The sequence below is a fragment of the Nycticebus coucang genome, chromosome 4 (assembly GCF_027406575.1).
Source record: "Nycticebus coucang isolate mNycCou1 chromosome 4, mNycCou1.pri, whole genome shotgun sequence".
NCBI lineage: Eukaryota > Metazoa > Chordata > Mammalia > Primates > Lorisidae > Nycticebus > Nycticebus coucang.
Genome location: NC_069783.1, coordinates 34,571,213 through 34,596,863, shown reverse-complemented (window position 1 = coordinate 34,596,863; position 25,651 = coordinate 34,571,213). Strand labels below are relative to the sequence as shown.

The following is a 25,651-nucleotide window of genomic DNA, read 5'->3' as shown; positions in this document are numbered from 1 at the left end:
ACCACCTACCGCTCACCTCTGCAGCCCCCGCCCCAGTTTCCAGGTCTAGTCCGGTCTCACCCAAGGCTCTGCCTCTCCCATCCTAAGGCTTGGCTGCTAGACTTTCATCGTCAAAAATCTTCAATTACTCCTCATTTCCTATGTCACTTTCTTAGCCTCGCATGCAACACTCTGGAGTCCACATCTCCAATTCCCAATTCCGTCTCCCCGTGTTCCCCTTCATTTTTCTATGCTACTGTCATACTCTTATTCTCCAGCTAAGCCCTCCCTTTGCCATGTCTGCACGGCCCGCCCTGCGGCTCCTGCATGTCCCTGTTCCTGCCTGCCTTTCTAGCCCAACCTCACATAACGGTTCCTTCTCTGAACCCCCAACACGGCCCTTTTCTTGACTGGTCTCCTCTTGCTGTGTTCTGTAGTGGACCTGAGTACTCCTCTTCCCACAAGCTCTTTTTGTATCTATCATGTACAGTCATCATGTAAATATTTCTTAAATGACACAGTGCTGGAGATGAAGAAGAGGGGTGGTACATTAAAGAAACAAAACAAAAATGCCAAAGAAAGTGACAAGCACAGCACTAAGATTTCTATGCTGTGAGCTCAGAGTCCACCCAGGCAGAGCAATTTACGTGACACCTTGAGTAGAAGTGCTATGGGCTAAAAAAAGAACAGCTTTCCTGAGATATAATTCACATATCGTAACACGCATTATAATTCAATGCTTTTATATTCACAGGGTTGTACAACCATCACTGATGTCTAGTTTCAAACATTTTCATCACCTGGAAAAGAAGTGCTGTGCCTACTCACGTCACTCCCTTCCCCCCTCTGATGCCCCAACAACCACTAATTTACGTTCTTTCTCTATAGACGTGCCTCTTCTGGACAGTTCACATACATGGCATCATACAGTATGTGGGCCAAGGGCTTTTTAACTTCAAACAAGAAGCGACCTGCATTTGCAAATTACCAGAAAAAAAAAAAAATCAAGCCTCTACTGTTATCCTCAGTATTAAGATAATAATCAATCAAGACACTATATTAATACATTTTTGCATAATGTAATCACAGCTGCAGCCAGGTGCGACTTGGTTAAGCTGTGTTTTGTTCCTCAAGCAGGTAATGGATTCATCTGGGGCTTCAGAGTGCCTGTGCATGATGACAAGGGCCCTCAAAAATCAACTAAACCCCTAGAGGGCACTCACCTCCTTAGAAGGCCCAGGCTGCTGGCTCCCTGGGCCAGGCAGGAGTCTGCTCTAACTCCTTCCCTTCCGTCTACATGGAGAATCCCAGGCAGGCCAAAGGGTCAGTGTCCCAGCTCCTGGGCATAACTTACAAGGTGCTCCCAAGTCTGGTCTCTACCTGTCTTTTAGTTTTCATGTTCTACTGGTTCCTCCATACAACCTACAGTCTACAGAGACAACTGTGGCCTGCCGTTCACTGCATTCCCCCACCTCCACCCCTCACTATTCCTGCCACCTAGCCTCAGCGCCCTGCCTCACTTTGTCCCTGGTGGATTTTCCACAGCCCTTAAGATCACCCACTCTACAAGGTCTTCCATGGTCAAAAAAAAAAAAAAAAACTCCCTTCTTTATGGTATCTAATTGGTTCAGTATACTTGCTCATAAATAAAAATCATACTGTTTCTCCTGTGGATTCCTGTGGGGAGGGGGAATGCCTTACTTGTCTTATAAATGATAATAATAATAGCAAAGAATGATAAAGGAATCCAAATAATCGGGAATACACATTTTTTTCCCCATAGCTGTTAAGTCTGGGGTCACAGCATGCGTTGTTTTTATGCTTTTTATTTTTATACATTTTACACTGAGATCTTATAGATGCAATGCCTTTCAAAATTAGTATGTGAAAAGAAAGACTATGAAATTTGGTTAAAATGCATACACCAGGGTACCATACTCATGTACTGTTTTTTCTGCAAGTTTGGGGAGGGGCTCCAGAATAAGCCCTGTAGAAGATTCCAGCAAAGGGGATCTAGAATCCAGTTTCTGAGGACCTCCTCATGCCCAGATGTGCAGGGTCTGGGTGGTCATAGCTTAATTTGCGCTTAACACTGGGAAAAAACAAGTACAACTAGTTTTAACATTTTAATGAGGATGATGGTTGTTAGTACTTGCTCTCCATCATTTTCAAAGACTCCTTCCTGCCTGAATACCACCATTTAGGAGTGAAAGACACCATGTGGGAAGAAAAGTACAACTTTCTTATTTATCTGTCCGATAGCATCACCTGCCAGAAAAATGTGTGACATAAGCAAGCCACTCCAGCTCCTCGAGGCCAGGTTTCCTCATCCATAAAAGAGAGTCGGTGGATCCTGAGAAGTTTTCTCCTAACTGTAAAAGCCCCTGCTTCTATTACTGCCATTCCCACCCCTATAACCTCTTCTGTTGCTTCTGTTTGGCTGTACCCTGTCCTAGGGGCACATCGCTGATCTTACACCCCAGACTCAGCCCCCTTCCTCGTCTCCAAGTACCTCCACCATCAGGCCCAGCTCAACACGGAACCTTTGCCCCGAAGCCTTCTTAGTGACATTTCTGTGCCTCCTGGGGGTGAATAATAGTTATGCATCTGTGACTTTTTTCTTCCTACTATGGAAGACTAAGCAATGCAAGAGAAGAACATGCTGGCTGCACATGGCTCCTTGTCACTAGGCGTGTTTAGACCCTTCGTACCTAAACTGAAGAATTAAGAGTTTGTTTTACCAGAATAAACAGAGAAACTTTAAAGGATGAAGCTCAAGGAGACTACGGGAGAGGGGTTCTCCTTGCCACGCCTCCAGTCCTTTCGGCAAGAACAGGAATGCCCCGGAAACCTGCCCCCGGCCGCACAGCACAGATGTTATCCTAACATTCCCCTACAGTGAGCTCCTTCTGCAAAGGAGGAAACGCAGAAGCAGCCAAGTCATCAGACTCTTCATCTGCTCCCAGCAGATCTTTATCTTTGCCTGTATCCTGGAGAACAAGTCAGTGAGGCCCTCTGGAAACTATTTCTTCCCATATCGGATTTATTCCACATGGAAACGGAGTGCTTGAGCCCTTTAAAAAGAGAAACATCCCCATCCATGAATCAAAAACTACCATTTACAGGGGACAGGGGTGGTCTCTATTAGTCAGGAGACGAGGATAAACGAGGAATTAAAATGGCAAAGCACTTGTGTGACTAGGATTCCACAGTGTATTAACAAAAGAGCTTATCAGGGATGGGAATCATAATGACACATAAAACACAGTTCTAGGCCATAAAAAGTAGCTTTGAGTTTAATTAAATTTGATGCAGTATCTTTCTGCTGATTAAACCTCTTTCCTCTTTCCAGGAATGTGTAAGTTTAGGAAAAAAGACTGCAAAAAAGTATCTAGGAAGAAATAGGTTTCCCATCTGAGTGTCCAACTGTCCCATGGAAAACAACTCCTCCTCCCTAGGGAAGTTCTTTCGCCTCAATAGTTTTCCTCATGTCTCACTGTGAGAGATTTACCGTTCTCTAAACTTTTCCCTCACCCTTTCTCTAGCTTATTTCCTGCATGATCCCCTTGCATTTCCTTGTCTGAAGCACTGAAACGTGCTCTAGCCCTGGCAAGTGTGGCCTGGCTCTGAGGATCCCACTCTTCTCCTGGTAGCTGCCCCTCCCCTGTCTACAGCAAGCTGCGACCTGTTAACCAGAAATGGCGCATTCTTCACCCCTCCACAGAGGTGAGTAGAATCACTTGGCTTTTTGTTGTCATTGTTACTGTTACACTTCATTTTTGTCTGGGGGGAGGAATGAAAGGATATGCTCCCGTAGAAGGAAGGAAATCAAGGCCAAGTAGATAAAAGATTCCTTTGCATTTCTTAATATTAGTGGTATTACTGATAAAGGAGTCATGGATTGGTGCCCGTAGCTCAGTGAGTAGGGCGCCAGCCACATATACTAAGGCTGGCGGGTTCAAGCCTGGCCTGGGCCTGCTAAACAATAATGACAACTGCAACCAAAAAATAGCCGGGTATTGTGGTGGGCACCTGTAGTCCCAGCTTTTTGGGAGACTGAGGCAAGAGAATCACTTGATCCCAGGAGTTTGAGGTTGCTGTGAGCTGTGATGCCACAACACTCTAACCAAGGGTGACATAGTGAGACTTTGTCTCAAAAAAAAAAAATAAATAAATAAATAATAATAATAAAGGAGTCACAATAGCTCTTTTCTCCCTGGCTTGGTCAAGGGTTGGGTGTTTATAGTTAGCACCATAAGGCCGGCATGTGACCCAGGAAAGTTGTCTTAAGGTACTAAGTTGAAAAGAGAAGTGGTATAAATTATGGGAATATAGAAGGTGCTAAGTTCACATGGCTCCTGTAAGAATTATAAATTTATCTTCTAGGTATGCCCCATAGTAAGGAGGTGTAGTGAAGAGAAAGCAGTGGTACTTTCCACAAATTACCACCTGGATGTGACTGGCTGAGAGTTGGGGCAGTTTTGAAGGGACTCAATCCCAGCGGCAGGAGCACCAAAGGAAGATAATCCCAGGGCCCGGCTGCTGTTGAAAACGTTAGAGCTGGGATCTGGCAGGCATCCCAGACCACTCATACTGGCTCAACAATTCAGTATGGAGTAGCGCGAGCTGACCAAGTCCCAGGAACGGAAGGCTCCCTGCCTTCACTTCCTTAGGTCTGGGGGAAGACAGAGGCATCTGCTTTCATGGCTGGTGGGACAACCTTAGAGAGCAGGATAGGATGGCAGTGAGAGATGCAGGGAAAGCCGGATAGGAAAACTGAGAAAGCAGGGAACTGGCACATCACCCTCTGGAAAGGAGAAGACTGGGCTTAGACGTGGGGAGTAACGTTTAATACTGCAACGTAAGTTATTCCCATTTCAGAGCCTGGAATTGCCAACTGCATTACGAATAGATGCTTTGGGACTTGGAATCAGCTTGTTCATAAACATGTACTTATTTCCTATTTGAAATAAGGAAATGTGCACCATGTGCACACACCAGGTGCTGTGCTGGGTGACGGCTGAGGGTACACAGCACCCTGGCCCTCAGTTTAGGGAATTTGGTTTGGGGAAGAGTCAGATAAATAATCACAAATTAGAATATAACAGGCTACCGACTATTCAGTCTCCTCCCTGGAGCACACGAAGAACTAGACTAGACTGACCTTCTACCTAAAACCTGAATCTTTGGAGCACCTGAAGGACAGACTTCAAGGAACCCCAGCACACCCTCCACTGGCTGGGTTGCCAACACTCCCTCAGGCCTCCAGAACCATCACAGGCCTGAGCTGGATCCCTGTGGGCCATTAACTCCCAGCCTCTCATCCTCATCATCAGTGCACAGTGCCTGACGAGTTGTCTCTAGTCCTCGGGGAATGCGCATCCCTACACAGACGCTGCTTTGTTTCTGACACTGACTTGGCTTTCCCCTGAAGACATGATTTCCCATCTCCTCCACTACTGGACAGGGCCAGGAAGGACTTCCACCTTCTCCAAGGCAGCCAAGGGCTCCTCTCACACTGTTGCTTTCCTCTCCTCTCACACGCAAACCTCCCTTCCTGCGGCTTCATCTGCTGCCCAATTCCTCAGTGGGTAGAGGTCTGGAGTTTGGAGAATGCGCTCTGACATCAGCCAATCCTGGGCTCAAGTTCTGGCCACTTAGGAGCTATGTGACCTTGGGTAACTTATTTCATCTCTCTAAGCCTCAACTGTATTATACGTGAAGTAGGGGGGATTAAAGTACCCAAATGTCATATGATTGCTATGTGGATTAAATGAACCAATATATGAATAGCACCTGGGACAGTGCCTGGAACACAGAAGCCCTCGACACCTGTTAGCTATTTTATGTGATTAAGATTTGAGAGGCTTCAGGGTCCACGTGGACAATGCATTTTCAACCCTCTGGTCTCACTTGATCGTTTGGGATCCAGTGATCCTTGCCGCCTGGTCGGCTTCAGAGACTCACTCCTATGCCACAGTTCTCTGTCACCCTGCCCACTGATCACCATGGTCCATCCTTCCAGTTCTCCCCAGCCCACTCACCATGCTGAGACCTCAATCTCACTGAGACATCTATGTCTGCCTCCTCCTGACTGCATCTCTTGAACAAATGCAGCCCAAAGCTGTAGTGTTTCACTCAAACTACTGTCTTCCTAATGTCTTTGTATTTCCTGCCTCTTGATCTACATTCTACGCCTGTTACAAGTTATTTAAAGCCACAGCTGGCAAACTTGAATGTCTAGAGGAGTCAGGCAGAGATCTTAAAAGAATAGAGGGAGGCTGGACTGCAGACACCCCAAGAGGGTTTTTGATCTCTTAGAGGGCCTTGCTACTCACTCCACTCAGAAACATAAATTCCACGGTGCTGTATCTTCCATTTGTTCAAGAGAAGCCACATTTTTATGTTGTGAAGAATGCCAGTTTTTAAAATGTTGGTGACTAATTTAGAGGTTTTTGAAAAAAGGGAAACATCAAAGAAAACATGTCTTCTGGTCAAAGCTAGCCCCTACACTGCCGAACGCAAATTGTGATTCACCCTACTTATTTCCTCTGTGCAGAGACCCAAGCTGCAGATGGTTGCTGGAGAAAAACACACTCCCTAGCTGCCAGTCTACACCTGCAACCCTGATGCCCCTCATCATGCCTAGCACATCCCCAAGGAGTAAGTCTTCCATGTTGCTTTCTCTATCTAGAGCAGTCCTCAAACTTTTTAAACAGGAGGCCAATTCACTGTCCCTCAGACCGATGGAGGGCCGGACTATAGTTTAAAAAACAAAACAAAACTATGAACAAATTCCTATGCACACTGCACATATCTTATTTTGAAGTAAAAAAACAAAACCGGAACAAATACAATCACACTGCCTCATGTGGCCCGCAGGTCGCAGTTTGAGGACCCCTGAAGAGGCTCAAAGATAAACTGCTGAAGCTCTGCACCTGTGCAAGTGTGAATGTGGGCACAGTGGTCGCGGGGTAGGGTGTGGGCAGGCACAGCCTCTGAAGTGCCCTTCAAGTGGAGAGAGGATGGAGGGAAGGCATTCCAGGTGGAGGAAATAACCTACTAAATTTACAGAGGCAAGAAAGAATATGGTGTGTAGTTAGAGCAAATGGTTCAGCCCACCTGAAGCATATTAATATGCGTTGAGATGAGGATTGTAGGCTATTTTGTGGAGCCTCTGAAGTGCCCTTCAAGTGGAGAGAGGATGGAGGGAAGGCATTCCAGGTGGAGGAAATAACCTACTAAATTTACAGAGGCAAGAAAGAATATGGTGTGTAGTTAGAGCAAATGGTTCAGCCCACCTGAAGCATATTAATATGCGTTGAGATGAGGATTGTAGGCTATTTTGTGGAGACTGGCAAGAGACATGGCCAAAGAGGTATGCCAGGGCTGGGTAATTAGAGGCGTTACATACCATACCAAGAAGCATTGCTACCTAGAAGCAACAAGAAAACCATACATCTTAAATAAGTGCTATAATCCTGCAATGGATGGTTGAGGGAAAAAAACCCAACTTGTCATGAATTCCATTTTTCTTGAATTATAAAGATAGGTGGGATAAATGCTAATACTTTAAGCTGCAAGACACTTTAAAGGCAAAAAAATCAATGACTGCCACAGCCTAGAAGGTCCTTCTTTCTTTCTCCATCTGTTGAACTCTAACTCATTCTTAAAGACCCAGCTCAAAAGTCAAATCTGACAGTCTGCCAAACAGGATTTAGTATCTCTTTGCTCTGTGAACAAACGACCTCTGCTCGTTTGCCTTCCCTCTGGACTGGATGCTCCTTGACAGCAGAAGACTGCATTTTATGCTTGCCAGGTAGCCAATAGCTGGCACATGATTAACACTCAAAATACCTGTTTCCTGAACAAACCAGGAACACTATGAGGTTCAGATGTGAGGATCTGTTGCAGTGGACTGTCTATACAATGTAGTTGAAAGCGCTCATTATCTCCCTGTACTAGGCACAATAACTCCTTTCCCTTGAAGAGGACTACAAGCTAATATCTCGGGAAATGGCCTTAAGACTCCTTAAGAATCCATGACCTAGCCATGGAAAACAAAGCTTGATCACATGGTCACAAGAAGATTCTTTCCTTTTCAAACAAAAAGTCAGAAAAGAATCATTGACAATGCACTTGACTATGTGATACTTTCTCAACAGACTAACTGAGCAAGTCCAAGAGCAACCAGCTGCCTCCACTCTCTGGGGTTACAGGGTACAGTTAAATGTTTTGACCCTGAGCCCCCTGCAAGCTGTGTCAACAGTGATGAGGAGCCTTATCATTTATATCTACCTTACAAAGGTGCAAATGGAGAGTAAGGTATATTCCATGAAATTTGGCTTGCTTTTGGTATTTCCAAAACAGGTAGGACTTTAACATTTCAGATTTGTGTATTAGCAGTGAAAGTTATTATCACAAAGCATTTTTGTAGAACTGTCCAGAGGCATTCTTCTGTTTGCCTGTGTTAAGATGATGACATAGCAAATAAGGGCCAATATTATCCATGCCATGGATTCTGTTTTCGAACTGCATTGAATGTCTTAACGGAATTCAGTTAGTTACTTTCTCTCAGTCTGGGCCAGCGGGCCATGCATATACACTGTCTGCTGACATCTACAGCCACTCAGATCAAACTGTAAGCCACTCAGTGACAGCCTTGTTTATTTTTAAAGATAAAACAAACATAAAATAAGACAAGATACTAAGTCAAACTCACAGTGAAATGCAAAAGGCACCAGGCCCTAGAATTGAAGTGCAGAGCTCACACATCTGAAGTGTATTACTGACGAATCAAACACTCTACTGGGAAGATCGTTCATCTCCAGTAGGCAAGGGCTTTACTTCTAGGAAAGCATATTTTCTTCAATCTGGGGATAGGTCCAATAATAACATGGAATTCCTATGATTATTTTGTTTTAAAAACATCAAGAGTTTAATATAGACTCTGGCTTTTTTGGGCATGAGCTGACTTCCTCTTTTGGGCCAAAAATTACTGTGACAGAGGGCAACAGAATAGATGTTCTTTTCTTAGTTGAGAAAGAAGAGCTTCAAATATATTTCCAAATTTTTTCTGCATGTTTAAAAATAAAGAGAATCCTACCACGATAGCATGTTAAGAGTTAGGAATGTTTTAAATCTATGGTACGCTAATGCATATTTTACATATTGTATAATTTAACTTATTCCCCCAAAAGCAGCTGGAGAAATTATCCAAATTAAAGTGAACAACAACAACAAAAAAATGAACTAGAGAAATCTGTCTATTAGCAAACCAGATCAATCTTAAAAAGAAACAAACAAAAAAAAATGTTAAGCACCATCTTCTTTGAGAAGTATCTTGGAGCATATGGACATGATAATCAAGTATGAGGTTCTTAATTTGATAAAAGTCGTTTTGAAAAATGTGTATTCAGGGACAGTTACTACTGGTTAGCTTGAATAGGCACGAGACAAGCAACTTCGCTGCCAAGTACAACGTTAAAGCATACAGGTACATGACAAACACTATTTGATGTCTCCAAGAAGAAAAAATGTGCTCCCTGAGCTTCAAACATGATCCTGACAGTTCTAAGTTGCCCTTGACAAGTTTCTGGATTTGACCTTTTTCTCTGGCTGGGTTGCTGCCCCTTGTGTGGACAGCCCTTGACCCTGTGTGAACCTCCCCTGCCCAACACCCTCCCCTAAAGGCTTCAAACAACACAATTAGAGACCAGAGCTCTAGAGATAAGGAGTCGACTGAGGAACTCTAGAAAGCTCAACCACCCAAAGATAAGGACTTCAGCAAACACGATGCTAAAGGACTCTTGTTGCTGTTACTCAGTCTTAGAAGTAGACAATGTCACAGACCAGAAGAAAATAACCTGAGTTCTCGGAAAGGAATCAGATGATTTAAGGTTTGAAACCACAGCCAAATAGGGATAAGGAAAACTATCATCCATTGTCCAATGAATCTATGTACTTTTGGAGGTTCTTGATTTCTAGTTTGGAAAAAAGCCAGTCTACTAATTGATTCTTTCCTGGAAGGCAGATTACTCTGTGTATGTTTCCTTCTTATAAACTTCCAAAGGTCTGGAACCTTTTTGAAACCGGCATCAGCCCTATCTTCAAGGTGTTGAGATCCTTTAAGCTTGGGCCGTATTTTATTCATCACCACACCCCACACTAAGCCCAGCATTCTGTCTTCTGTGAGGTCCACCATGAATATTTTATTATTTAGCTATTTTAGCAGATTTACACATTTTCAAATCTGTACCTTGCTTTCACTCACTGCAGCTATGCAGTTAAGATTAGTTTTGATTTAACTCAAGTTCTTCTGAAGGGGCAGGATAACCTGCCAAAGATTCCATTCAGCTAGGCTCATCTGGTATGAGTCAATTTCAGGCTGTGAATTCGGAAACCTCAGACAACTCCTTTTTAAAATGTCTATGTCTATTCACAAGAAACAGAGTGTTAGCAATCCGCTCAGATTCTATTATCATAATGTAACATAGCACCAACAAGATGAATTTTCTTGACAGTATGATTTTGAATTAAAGCACATGAGCACAAGTTATCTCTAGATGTCATAATAGTGAATGTAAAGGACAGTCACGACCTTCCCTCTGGTCATGAGCTGTATAGGGGACACATCTTTTAGACACGGTGGGACTATCATCCTTCCTTTCATCTTATTTCCTTTTCTGGATGTGCAGTGTTGCGAGCTGTTATAACAGGACAGGATATGAGTGAGAGATCGCCTTCTAGGGTCAATGTCTTACAGGAAAGAAAGAAAACTGAGTTTCAAACAAGGAAAACAAGGCACTTAATTCAGATTTTTTTTTGTGTGTGTTAAGAGACCTAGAAAGGACTGATCCAATTTTAGGAACAGAGAACTAAAACTCTTTTTCATAATAATGGTGTGTATGCACAATTAAGTGTAAAATATAGAAAAAGGCAATATTGAGGAGCTGAATGAAGAGAGTGAAAGGGAAGGCAGAGACACCTTAGGAAAAGTAATGTAGCAATTCATGGGGAGAAACAAATACAGATAAGGGCCCAGGAGCGGCCAGCAGCCACGCATGGGCTGATGTAGGTCACGCAGCTGTGTGGGGACACTAGGGACCGTGCTCCTGTCACCCTCCCCCTAACACACAGACCCAAGAGGCTGACAGGCAGAGATATCCACATTCTATTAGAAAGCAGTTTGACAGAGTAAATCCTTATCTTATGGATTTAGCCTTTGGCCAAATATTCCTTCCTCCTGCTACATAGGGAATATTTATAGATTAAAAAAAAGTAATTAGCAATATTCAACTAGACCAAACGTGATCTATTTTACTGAATTACTGCCCAGCTTTCACAATCCAAGCAGTTCTGATTACCCTGGCTTAAGTCATTAGTCCAGCAGTTGTGTGATTTCATTTTTCATTTCCTAAGTTTTTTCTTTTAAAGAAAAAATATTTTTTTAAGTAACCATGATTCTTCTGTAACTTCCCTTGGACTTCCTCCCTTTCCTATCACTACGCAAACGATTTATCTCTTTTACTCAGTCCTGGAATTTTCTAAAATTTTCCTTCACCTTTGTTCCCCAGGAGTCTTCCATCACCAGCAGTTTGGGTTCCTTTCTTGCTAAATAATTTAGACACATCAAAGAATTTAGAGGTAGAAGTGATTTTTGAGATAATTGTAATCTCTCTTCCCCTCCTTCCTTCCCAGATAAAAAAACAGACCTGGATAACATGAGAGGTTTGCCCAAACTCATGCAGAAATGGGTCTGGATTCCGGCTTTGGCCATCTTTCCAAACAGCACCAGGTAACTGTGGAGGAGTACTCTTTAGCTACTGAGTGGTTTTACTTCAGGTACTTTTGCTTACGGAGTCCAAAAACAAAGGGAGAAAAGTACAGGACAGGGAATGTTAGGTCTCCAGTAGGTGGGCCTAGGACGCACTGATGGTGCCTGAACTCAGGGCCGCAGGGGGCAGTGCAGCTCACGGCTTTGTGCCCACACAGCTTTGCTCTGCTGCTGTTCACAAGTCTCCACACCACTTCATCTATGAAAGGGAAGAGCCATGCAGCTACCTCCTGGGTACTTAGGGTCTCACATGCTCCATGTATTCCATTTTTTTTTTTTTTTGAGACAGTCTCACTTTGCTGCCCTTGGTAGAGGGCTATGGCATCACAGCTCACAGCAACATTCAACTCTTGGGCTCGAGCCATCCTCTTACTTCAGCCTCCAGAGTGGCTGGGACTACAGTTACCTGCCACAATACCCAGACAAGTTTTTCTATTTTTATTTATTTATTTATTTATTTATTTATTTTTGTGGTTTTTGGCCGAGGCTGGGTTTGAACCCACCACCTCCAGCATATGGAACTGGCGCCCTATCCCTTTGAGCCACAGGAGCCGCCAAGTTTTTCTATTTTTAATAGAGATAGGGGTCTCACTCTTGCTCAGGCTTGTTCTGCTTTGGCCTCCCAGAGTGTTGGGATTACAGGTGCGAGCCACAGCACCCGGCTCCATTAAATTTCTTAATGAATACAAAAATCACACATTAGTCAATAATTTAGCTAACAGATAATCTAAACATTTTAATTACCTTGGAGCCAAAAAAAAAAAAAAGTTTTTAAAAAAGCCTAAATCTTAACTTACAAATAAAATATAATTTTTAGTATAGTATCTCAGAAAGCAAGAGATATAAATGCTCTGGATATAGGTTCTGAAAGGGAAATAGGCCCTTGGGTCAAAGATCGGCAAAACCCAGGAGGGAGCTTGGGAATCTGGCTCTCCCACAGTGCATGCACCCAGCAGAATCCCTATTTTAAGTTTCTGAACACTGTAAACAATGACTTAACTTCTTTCTACCTCAAAATAACTGCACTGGACTCTTCTCAATAACTTTAAAGAAAGGTATATTTATAGATACACATTGATAACAGAGCGTTTTAGAACAAAAAGTCTGGGGACAAATCTCATTAAAATAAACTCAGAATGGGAGACTGTCAAGAACATAGAAAGTTCATTGATCTTCTTAATAAAAATATACAAAGTTACTTAACAGATCAAAAGGCATAGCAGGGGTGTCCAAGCTGTGGGTCCCTGGCTTGCTGACTTTGTGAGGACTTTTTTTGCTTATCTGTGGTGTCAGATAATCATGGAAAGTATGCATAGACCTTTTTTTTGCTAATCAGATTTCGTCTTTGTGTATTTAATGTGTGGGGCCCAAGACCACTTTTATTTTTCCAGTGGGGCAGAGGGAAAAAAAAGAAAAGGTTGGCCACCCCTGCATAGGATATTTAAAAACCTTATGTGACTTGCAGTGAGAGTAAGTAAGATAAATACTGTTTAGATTTTTAACTAATTAATGTCTCACTTGTGTTGATAAGTCTGTGTCTGAAATATTGCTGAAAAATTGCAGAGGAAAAGTAAAGACTGTAAAATTGGGTCCATACAATGGAGACAGGCAAAGAATAACAGGTACAAAGAAAAAATTGGGATCTATCTCTGTGAGAAATAGCCAATGTGGGTACAGAAAAAAGATGAACTCTCAGATATACGGTCCAGGCTGGATCTACCCTCCAGACACACCTGGTGGGTCCATTTCTCTTAGATAAGATCAGCCACCACAAAGGAGAACTTCTCTGCAAGGTCTTTTTTTTTGCTTTTGACAGTCTCACTCTGTCACCTGTGCTAGAACACCAGGGCCATCATCATAGCTCACAGCAACCTCAGACTCCTGGGCTCACGCGATCTTCCTGCCTTGGACTCCCGGAGTTACAGGTGTGAACCACCATGCCCAGCCCTTATGTCATACTTTGAGGGCAATAATTTTGTTGCATTTGTTTTATTTTCCCCTTTTGCTTCTCAGCAACATCTCTAAAAGTTTTATTTTTGTGTTAAAATTTGATCTCGTTTCATCAAGCATATTTTCTGGTTATAACAAACAGCATTCCCTGTTGTGTGATGAGAGAAAGCTTAGTTTAACTAGGTAGTCACAACATTTGTTTAGGAGAGGGGTTCAAAATAATGGTCAGCTAAATGACAACTAAAGCTGGGGGTGGTGCTCAGAGGCTCTCAAGTCTTGTGTCTACTCCTGGGTGGACTGACAGCTGCAAGGAAGCAGAAAGGAAGATGCTGAGGGGACAGGCACGGCAGCTACAGGGCTGGCTGAATTATACCTGAAGACCCAGAACCCCCTGGCAAAAGGACATTAGTTTCTGGGACACATATCTGTAGCGCTTTACCAACTTCCTGCAATCAGAAAATGAAATCTGAAGACTCTAAAGCAGGCGTCCTCAAACTTTTTTAACAGGGAGCCAGTTCACTGTCCCTCAGACCATTGGAGAGCCAGACTATAGTTAAAAAAAAAAAAAAAAGAAAAGAAAAACAACTATGAACGAATTCCTATGCACACTGAACATATCTTATTTTGAAGTAAAAAAAAAAAACAGGAACAAATACAATCACACCGCCACATGTGGCTCATGGGCTGCAGTTTGAGGACCCCTGCTCTAAAGAGTACCTATTTTGATTGAATATAGATTATAGCAGATTAAAGATGGCCACAAATTCTTCCCCATCTAGCTTCTCCTATCCAGAGGTGGGGTGTACTTTTCCACCCTTTAAATAAAGGTTCATCCTCTGACCAGCTCTGAACAACAGAATGTGGTGGAAGCGATGTGCGACTTCCAAGTCTCAGTCTCCGAAAGGTTTGCTGTTACTTCTCCCACTTCTACCCTCATGTGAAGAAGGCCGGGATGAAAAACCATATGAAAGGCCATCCCTAGTCCTGACACATGAGGGACATCCAGCCCCAGTCGCCCTGCCAGCTGCCTATGGAAGAACCACTCAGTCAACGCACAGAATCACGAGAAATAACAAACCTTTGCTGTCTCCAGTTACTCCTTTTGGGGTGGCTCGTTACACAGCAATGGATAACTGAAATGTGTATTCTGTTAATATGTACTATGCTGATGAATAAATATGGTGGTGAGACATACATTCTTACTCATTGATGTTTCTTGGACTTAAAAACAACAGAACTCTGTTATCAAAAAGACTCCAGTGAAAAGAGCTCAGGGTTTTCAAACACAGAACCTGGGTTGAAGCCTTGGACCTGCTCTGTCCTTTGTACCAAGGAGCATTTGTGATTTTGTATGAGTCACTTACTCTTTGGACCTCTATTTCCACATCTACAAATTCCTCATGGAGTTGGAGTGTTTATAAAATAAGAACAACAAAAGTAAAAATGCTTTGTAAATAGCAAGGCATTTTACACATTTAAGCTGAGACTGTTACTGGTACCTACCAGTCACTTAAAGACGTTTTGTTTTTCCTTCCCTGCAAAGACATCATTTGCATTAGTGTATCTGTCTTACGAACTTCTGTTTAAATTCTCTTATGCACGGCAGCATTTACACATGCCCATACACAGAGACATCCACAAGGTGTCGCGAACCCCACAGAAGTCCTGATTTTCCTTTTTTGTCACTGCAGTGCTTAGGCCCAGAGCCACTACTGCTCGTCCCCTTCCACCCTCGTCTGAGAGGTGTGATGAGCCACTGCATATTTCACACCAGACCCTGGTGCCAAAAGAAGAGAAAAGGATAAAAAGAAATGGCAGGATCCCTGGAAATCTAAACCAAAGGAAGGGGAGAAAAAATTAATAATGGTTAAAAGTCATTATAACACATGTAAGAATGATGTCTAAATAAGATGAAGTTTAAGGGAACAGACACAAAAAAGCTGAAAATGAAGAACGGACCATGAACAGAAGGCAGGGATACAAAAAGGAAAGAAGGAATAATCTATACTTCCAACGTCTTCCTAGAGAGTAGTGTCTGTCACTCGTGAGAACCCAATTCATGTTTGATTAATGAATGAACTGAAAATATGCAATTCAAGAGAAAACTCACAAATCGAGCTCACATAGAAACAGGTCATTCAGGGGCCTGAATGGGTGAAAAAGTCACTGGGAATGACAATTCCATTTGGATTGGACCGAGGAGGGAGGACAAGTGAGGTTAAGTCCACGAAATCCCTTTCTAGTCCACGAAAGTATTATGAGGTTGTTAGTTTCACATAAGGTAAATCTTTACAGCTAAAGTTTCAGACATTTTACCTTATTCTGACCTAAATATAAAGGGCTTTCCTCCCAGAATTCTCCACATAATTAGCTTTGCTCTCAAATGGCTCCAGGTCCTAAACAACACTGTTTACAAATATGCTGGTAACAGTCAAATAATTGTAATAGGATTTTATATATCCCGTAGGGTTCTACTTTATGCCTAAAAACGTCTCTTAGAGGGAGAACACTTGACATGGCTCACACACAAGAACAAAGGTACGTAGTTTCTTCTCTTAAAATGCTACCACTGTTACGACATGTCAGGCTTTGTTCTTTTTATTTCCATTTTATACAATCGGTTGGGTTTTTATTGTCTCATCAACGTATGGCCTACCATCCTCCTTGATGAGTAGGAACACAGTTAACAGGCTGAACGAGGCTGAATGGGGTTAAGCCACAGCCTTAAGTGTTTCTGCATTTACCAGCTGATTTGGTATTAACAAAGACACAGGAAAAGAGAAGACAACATAACTCCTGACCTCTGGAGCATCCTCTAGTTGATAGGACAAGACTTTATGCACTTAACAGTTAAATAACGAAGCATGGAAGCATATGATTAATTGACGGCATAGGGAAGAGTATGTTGGGAGTTCCTAAGGGATGAGAGGGGTGTTGGTTGAATCACAAGGACCTCATGGATAAAGTGGAATTTAATTGGTGTCCCGTAGTATGAGTAGTATTAGAACAGGGGAATGGTGAGATAAAGGCACACTATACTGTGAGAGAGGAGTGCTGTGTTTAGAACAGAGGCTTTCTACAGTATGGAGGAGGGCTGGACTGCAGAGAAGGGGGTCGGGGGAAAAGTGCAAGGGCTCGAGAGAGTGAGACAAGGAGTAATATTACCACCCAATGACAGGAAGATAAGAAACTAAAAGTATTTGTTATGTTTTTCTTCTTTGATGTATAAATCATCCTAAGAGTGGACTTGTTTGTTTATTCATTCAAAAATAAATGTAGGTGACTATTCTACGTAGGTACCAGAGGCTACAAAATACTTTCTTTTCTTGAGAATCACACAGAATACAGTAGACTGGCAAAAATAAAAATCAGTGACTTCTCTGGAATTATTATGAAGAGTGCTATGATGAAGGTAACAGAGAGGGGTATCCAAGCCATTGTTAGGGGCCGAGAACCGAGAAGGTGGTGACGGTCCTGAAAGAGGGAGGAGCTGCCCAGGTGGATGGGGAAGGTGAAGGCAACCCAGGCAGAGGCAGCTGCAGAGACGCAGAGCTAAGTGGGGCCCAACGCAGGGGAAACAAGCTGCGTGTACAGCAGGGGTGGGGGAGAAGGACGGCTTACTGACTCTGAAACCAGGAAACTGCAGAGCTGTGGGAACACATCCCCTCTCTACAAATGATTTACAGTGGGACTGTGAATGGCTTCCTCCTCCTTGTTTTCAATTTCTTCATCAGAGGCTCATTTAACTCTGGCCATTCTACAGTTCTGGATGCCAAAGTCAAAAGTTACATCCATACAGTGATGACCATCCTAAGGTTGACATTTACTAGACTCTTGGAAGCTTGAGGATAAAATGGAAAGCATCTAGTTCACCCTCCTTTCCAATCTAACATTTCTTCTAAGCATTCCTGGCAGGTGGCCATCCAGACGGAAAGAAATCTATCTGGTTCCAGGGAGTTCAGTCTGCCTCGAGAAGCAGCCGGATTCACGACTGAACACTAGTTGTGACAAAGTCTTTTTCCTTAAACTGAGACTAAGTATGTCATCCTGTAGCCACCTACCCATTTTTACCCCCTAGAGAGACTGAAAACACAGCCTACTGTGCCTTCCATGTGCAGATGGGGCCATATTCATTCGTAACAGTGAACTGAGAAGTGTCCCCTCCCTAAAGGACTTCATTAACAACTGGCTGACTTGGATTAATTAGGTTCTCCAATATCATGCGCCACCTTCCTTTTCAGGGAGACCTTACAGGGACATCTGGTACTGTTAGTGGCTCCATTTGTCTTCTTTACTGACTGGTAATACCTTATGTTTGCGCAGTATTTCATCCCTTTCCAAGCATCTCCACATAAATTATCATATTCTAATGTCATAAGAAGGTTGCTGCACCACTGTTAGTATGTTATCTTCCTAAAAATCTTCCTATCTGTTTTATAATATAGCATAAAGGATATGCCTGAGAGAATCCTAGGTTTCTGATAGAACAGAGGCTAAAGAGATGCCAAAGATCTAACATATCTTATTAGAGGAAAGAAGAAAAGACCAGTCGTCAGAACAAACTCTGGATGCTTACTTCAATTACAGACAAAGATCTAATACTTCCCTTAACTAGGGACCACACGTACTCCGAGCTTATCAAACAATTTCTATAAACACAGTTACTAAGGTCACAAACCTTGATGCCAGGTGCCTGGCACTGGGACTGGAGGAGAAGAGGTTAGAAATGGAGTAAAATAAGGCACAGTTTTAACTCTTCATATTAAATGTAGAGCAAATGTTGAAAGAAATAGGACGAATAGTCATAACGATGACCTAGGGGCCTGTGAAATATGGAGGGGAGGTCACAGCAGAGAAGAGGGGTAGGTAAGTATCACAGGGGCCGGGGGTGACTCAGACTGTGAACCCCACGTCTCCAAGCATAGTCTTCCCCAAAGTGAAGTGGCAAAGGCCAGCTCTACAGTGGAGCTTTGTGGACTCAAAGGATGGGACTCAGAGCTCCTCATGTTCTGGAGAAAGCCTAGTTCTGTATGGCTAAGTGAATGCCCTGCTACTACGATTAAAACGACAGTAGCATTTTCCACCCACCAAGTCACAGAGAGATGTGTTTGTTACCCCCAGAAAGCATTATACTAATTCAGACTCCCCTTGGCCTCAGCCAGGAATGGGTCCGGGTAGATGTGTGCATCCAAATGCCAAGAGTCCCTGGGGAGTAATGGATGAAGCATGCAGCGTTTCATCACAGTGAACACGTTGTTTAAGCAGCTACAAGATTCACGGTAGAGGATCAAATGACGTGCCTGCTATGACATACCTCCCTGTCTGCCTCCCTCTCTACATACAGAGGGGCTTATTTGCCTGGCCGGTTCCCAGCCTTTAAAAGTGCACAAGCAGCCACACAGGAAGAATCTATAAGGATTAATGACTTAACCTGAGGACACCTGGCTTTGATCCGAGGAAAGATGTATGTAAATACCAAGTAATAGTAACGGTTCAGTGATTTCTCCAGAGAAACAGGGAAGTATTAGGTTTCCCATGGGAAAACAAACGGCATGCACCAAACTGTACTTCAGATGATGCTTATGTACAAGACAGGGGAGAGAACTTGACACACTAGTGACACACGAACCTGGTGGGCAGAGTACAGCAGCCGTCCGCGGTGAGTCTGACTTGTGTTTCGTAGCTGTCCAGGGGGCACACGGCCTGCTGGACAGAGGGGCACTCCACGGTGCTGCAGTCCACGCTGAAAACTAGAAGAGACAAACAAGAGAGGGACCACTTAGTGTTACGTTTATTCCCACTTGGAGTCCCCAAAATGAAACACTGGCTCTTGACACATTTCCGAAGTTTCCCCGCTTCTCAGAAACCCAGTCCTACTGCAGGCAGGCAGTTTTATTTTAGTCAATGCCTCAGAACTGTCGATGTGCCCCCAATTTTCTATGTTAGTAAAAAGGTGGGGATAAGAAGTGTAAGAGTTGAGATACAGACAGAAAGAGTTCAACCAACAGTGGTTACACGGCTGCTGAGCGCTGCCAGAAGTATTTTTGATAGAACAAGAGATGCACGAGGGACTTTTTTGCTTGAAAGCATTTACCTAACAAGAAAAAAAAAAAAGCCCCTAAACAAATAAAAACAACTAACCAGTGATTAGAAATTTACAAAGAGGAAATCACTATGATCCAGACGTGATCACAGACCACAGGAGAAAGCTTCCGTCAGAGCAAGGATGTTAGAAACGAGATAAAGCAAGAAACATCTGGGACGTGACAACAAACGCAAAGAAGGTGAGTAGACAGTCAGTGACGACTCAGCACATGCCATGAAGTCGGGATGGACGGGGAAGGAGCAAGGGGCAAGACTGGGGCCGAATCCTGCATTATAAAACTTTTGGCATTTTGATGCATATATTTACCTAAAAACAACTGTTTCATGTGTGATGACTGCTTTCAAATGTTAACACTTTAAAGTGGCAGACATATCTGCAAATGTGGGCTCTGACCTTCACTGGGGAAATGAAGCAAGTGTCCATAGTACCTTAAATTTTAACCCCACCTCCCCTGTCAAGTGTACTTTGAAGGGAAACAAAAAAAGAAAGACGACCCTCTGAAGGCACTTATGTCAGAGTGGATTATCATTCTGGTTTTCTAACTGGAAGGCCAGAAGTCAGGCTCACCATTAGCCCAAAGCAGCAGAATTGCAGCGCACTAGTGAGTGAGCAAACCATCTTCGTGTGAAAGGAGAGGCCAGGGGCTCAGGGGGAACCTGCCACCCTCTGACGCACAGGAGCTGGACTGCTGAGACGAGCTCGTGCATACCTGGTTTGCACTCATACAGGTCACAGCACTCCCCCGGCTTCCCTGAGGCTTTTGACACTAGTATGTTCAGGTATCCCGGCTGGCAGACTTTGCGCAGGCAGCCGGCCGGGTCGCACACGCAGCGGCTGGGTAAAGGGCAGCATTCCCCGGGAGGAGCATAGCCCTCAATCAGAACAGAGTCTTCTGGACAACGTGGAGAGAACTGGACTTCACAGCGGGCCTTGGAGCAATCTGGCTTCTCTTCTAAATGGGAGAGAAAGAATTTAGCTTCTGCCCAGGGCAGGGTGGGGCACTTCTGTCAGAAGTATAGATAGTCCTGATGATCTATTTACTAACCAAAGAGAAGGGCAGAGAAAGAAATTTGGGTGAAAACCCTCAGACCTAGTTGATCCAACAATGAAAACTTCACCCACGACCTGTCTAGCACACCAAATATGAGCCAGAGTTCCCTTCTTATTGGTCTTTTCACTCGCCCGTGTTGAGCAATCAAGGTCTAGTGTCAGGACCAAAGTGAAGAAAGGCAAAGGGAAGATGTGTCCATGATACAGAGAATCTGAACACGGGACACAGTTAGGGACTAACTGAAAGATCTGTGAATTCAAAAGAGTTATAGGGGCTACCCCTTTGTAAACAGTGTATATTTAAAACACCAAGTTAGAGACCCACAAATAAACCATAGCTACTTTAGGGATTACAGACAACACGCAAGACAATCGATGTGGAAGATCTGTGTCTCCAAACTCTGGGTTTCCCTGAGATGAACTCATTAAGATTATAATATGATTCTACGATGAGGCAGCCTAACAAGATGGATAATGAGCCAAATTCCCATATAATTTCCCCAAATGACACCTGGTGTGTTTCTTTCACTAGTGAAGAGCCATCAAACGCACCTGTGCCCCTTTCTCCAACCGCTGTTTGCTGATCACTATTTATTGGCTATGTCTCAATTTTAGAGATGAGAAAAATACAGCAAGGTTGGTATTCCCCAAAGATTTTAGGATTGGACAGCAAAACCTTATTAGCGTCTGGAATCCCAATCCACAGTTCAGTTTCGTGGTTTAAGTTTTTAAGAGACCCATATCAACACAAGGTCGTAGCAGAAAAACTGACATGAACCAAAAGTTCATCATCACAGCCCGTGGCCTTTGGTGGCAGTCCAGGAAACAGTGAGTGAAAATGATGCCTGTAATACAGGGATACATTTCCATAAGTAAATGTCTTTCCTGAAGTAAAACCCGAACACAGAATTACATGATAGCGTTGGACTCATGAGGTCACCTAGTTTAGTTTCCTCATTTTGTAGATAACCCGAAAGAGTCAAGTGTCTGAAGGTCAGCAGTCAAATTAAAGCAAGAAACCAGGCCTCCTCATTTCCCAGTTCACTCAGATCTTGGTATCACAAAAGGAGATCTCTTTCCAACGCCACGCCTGTTCCTTTAGTCATTTTCTACCTTAATTGCTCTATCTTTCATCTTGCTTGTCTGTTTCTGTCCTAATTAAGACATAGTATAGGACAGGGGTCCTCAAACTACGGCCTGCGGGCCACATGCGGCCCGCCGAGGACATTGATCCGGCCCTATGGGTGTTTTTGCCACTGCTGTCTGTCCTGCTACAGTGCACATGTGTGGAATGTGTGCGGCACTCTCCGACTCCCCTCCTCTCTGTCTCTCAACTCCTCCTCTCAGTCTCGGGACTAATGGATGCACACCTACATCACTTGTTACGACTAGCAGTGACAAACATGGAACCAGACATTGACTATCTCATTAGCCAAAAGCAGGCCCATAGTTCCCATTGAAATACTGGTAAGTTTGTTGATTTAACTTTAGTTGTTCTTCATCTTAAATATTGTATTTGTTCCCCCCCTTTTTTTTTTAATTCAAAATAAGATATGTGCAATGTGCATAGGAATTTGTTCATAGTTTTTTTTTTTTTAAACTATAGTCCGGCCCTCCAACTGTCTGAGGCATAGTGAACTGGCCCCCTGTTTAAAAAGTTTGAGGACCCCCTGGTATAGGAGATCCCTCCTACTCACAGTTCCAGTAAATTCATTCAAACATATGCAGGGAGCACCTGCTGTTCCAGCAGTCTGCGAGCCCTCAGTAAAGAGAACAAACAGATCCCTATCCCTGCTAGTTTATGTGGCAGTGGAAGGTGAAAGCAAATAAAAAATTAACATTATAAATAAGCAAATTATACAGTAGTGAAGGGTGATGAGGGCTATGGGGCAGAAGACAACAGAGTTAGGGGGAACTGTAGTACTTGGGAGGAGGTGGGCGGTTACAGCTTAGTCAGAATGGACATGGAGCAGCTGATGGCTGAGTGAAGACTTGAAGCTGTAAGGAGGCGAGCTGTGGAGACAGCTGGGAAAATAGGCCCCTCCTTGAAACAAAAGGACTTTGGGATCCTGGGCAACAGCAGGCTATATGGGGACGGAGGAGGCACGGGAGGCTGAAAAGGCATTTGGAAAGAAGAGTATGTAGAAAGAGAGACAGCTGGGTAGAGGGCGTGTTGGGGATGGAGATGAGACCAGATGGTCAGTTCACGTGGACTTAATTCACACCGCCCTCCCTGTTGGATGGATGCTACTTCCCTGCACCTGTGCCTCAGTCAAGTGCAACATTCAGCTGCAGGACTCTGCCCTGCTTTCAGGCCACCATCAACATACCAATATCCAATAATTCGCTTAAAGAAGACTGGAAAGTTGAATGGCCTTGGTTCCAAGAACAGATTTCATTAACACACACATCATGTGCTCATGTCACAATAACCCCAGCAGGTGAGTTATTATTTACTCCATTTTATAGATGATGAAACTGTGGGTAAGAAGGTCAAGTTATTTGCCCAAGGTCACACAAACAAGTCCATGGTGATGTGAGGGTTTGAACCTTGGTGCACCTGCTTCCGACTATACTCCCTGTAATAATGTGCCTCCTGTCCCAGGCATCACCAGTGCCGTTTGTGTTCAATCTTGCCCTTGCCCTTAATTTGATTTCTGGGGACTCAGCTTCTTACCTGATCAGAGTTATAGTTTCTGCTGAAACTAGCCCCACTTAGCTGGAACTGTTCCCTCTTAGCTACCCTTGTCTCACGGCACTTACAGAACCTAAACTCAAAAGCACCTGGGTCAAACAGGAACGACTTCTAGTTTGAAAGGCTCCATCTACCCGACTTTCATATCATAACCCCAGGAAACTGTCTTGAGAAGAGAACATGATTAGAACAATGAGGAATTCCATTCTCAGCTCCCCAGCAGTGTGGCGCGGACTAAATCAAAGAGCTGGGAAAGAGAAGGTGAATCTTGACTGGATGGGAATTAAGTTGGAGTTGGGTAAAGTACATTCAGTAGACTGCTTATCTGGCAAACACATTGTTTTATAATTAAGAAAAGCTCTGTGACTTTAATTGCAAATAGCACTTAATTGCTACGCTTGTTAGTTTGCAGTAATTAACTTATATTACATCCTATTACATTCTTATTCTACAAAATATTTGCTGTGGATATCCAGAATTTTCAAACATATGCTTCAATTAATCATGTTTTTATTAAAATCCAACATATTAGAGCTTGCTAGTTATTTCACTTTCTTTTTAGTAGTCACAACAGTGTCACCTCTTGATGTATGTTTTGCAGTTCAAGCCTGAAGAGATTTATTTCTTAAGAACTGCTTTTGTAACACAAGTGGGATAGGGCAGGCTACCAGAGGCACAGTGAGATCCATGAATAAATCAGAGTTTTAGAGCTTGAAGCGATCTAAGCATGTTAAAAAGAAGGTAAAATCTCACTAAAATGGTTTTTCAGCTTTTCTCAAGATGATCATCCTGGCGTTCTCTTTATTAATATAATCAGTTAAAATTTTAAACCACTCTTGTGTTCTAAGAATAAGCTTTTTTTTCCTCAAGATCCTGTTGGACCTGATCAAACCAAAAAGCTTCTGCACAGCCTAGAACACAGTAAGTAAAACAAGCAGACAAGCCTTCAGAATGGGAGAAGATACTTGCAGGTTATGTCTCCATCAAAGGTTTAATAACCAGAATCCACAGAGAACTCTTGTGGAGATATGACTCTTGCTTGTGGATATAAGCAAGAAAAGAACAAGTGATCCCATCACAGGCTGGGCAAGGGATTTGAAGAGAAACTTCTCTGAAGAAGACAGGCACGTGGCCTACAGACATATGAAAAAATGCTCATCATCCTTAATCATCAGAGAAATGCAAATCAAAACTACTTTGAGATACCATCTAACTCCAGTAAGATTAGCCCATACCACAAAATCCCAAGACCAGAGATGTTGGCGTGGATGTGGAGAAAAGAGAACACTTCTACACTGCTGGTGGGAATGCAAATTAATACATTCCTTTTGGAAAGATGTTTGAAGAACACTTAGAGATCTAAAAATAGATCTGCCATTCAATCCTATAATTCCTCTACTAGTTATATACCCAGAAGACCAAAAATCATATCATAACAAAGATATTTGTACCAGAATGTTTATTGCAGCCCTATTCATAATTGCTAAGTCATGGAAAAAGCCCAAGTGCCCATCGATCCACGAATGGATTAACAAATTGTGGTATATGTACACCATGGAATATTAAAGAAAGATGGAGACTTGACCTCTTTCATGTTTACATAGATGGAGCTGGAACATATTCTTCTTAGTAAAGTATCTCAAGAATGGAAGAAAAAGTATCCAATGTACTCAGCCCTACTATGAAACTAATTTATGGCTTTCACATGAAATCTATAACCCAGTTATAACCTAAGAATAGGGGGAAGGGGGAAAGGGAGGGGAGGGAGGTGGGAGGTGGGCGGAGAGAGGGTGATTGGTGGGATTACACCTGCGGTGCATCTTACAAGGGTATATGTGAAACTTAGTAAATGTAGAATGTAAATGTCTTAACACAATAACTAAGAAAATGCGAGGAAGGCTATGTTAACCAGTGTGATGAAATGTGTCAAAGGGTCTATAAAACCAGTGTATGGTGCCCCATGATTGCATTAATGTACACAGTTATGATTTAATAATAAAAAATAATAAAACTGTAGCTAAATAAAAAAAGATCC

The 25,651-nt window shown here is 43.1% G+C and overlaps 1 protein-coding gene across 4 annotated transcripts in view; it reads right to left on the bottom strand.

Moving 5' to 3' along the window:
- CRIM1 (cysteine rich transmembrane BMP regulator 1) overlaps positions 1 to 25,651 on the bottom strand; it is a 202,468-nt gene that overhangs the window by 92,504 nt on the left and 84,313 nt on the right. For 3 of the 4 annotated variants that reach the window (XM_053587500.1, XM_053587501.1, XM_053587503.1), the window contains exons 3-4: positions 20,581 to 20,823; positions 19,395 to 19,515 (exon numbers count right to left, since the gene is read on the bottom strand). In XM_053587500.1, the coding sequence (XP_053443475.1) occupies positions 19,395 to 19,515; positions 20,581 to 20,823 (364 nt within the window). The remainder of the gene's footprint in view (positions 1 to 19,394; positions 19,516 to 20,580; positions 20,824 to 25,651) is intronic. The other variant, XM_053587502.1, reaches the window with a different exon arrangement.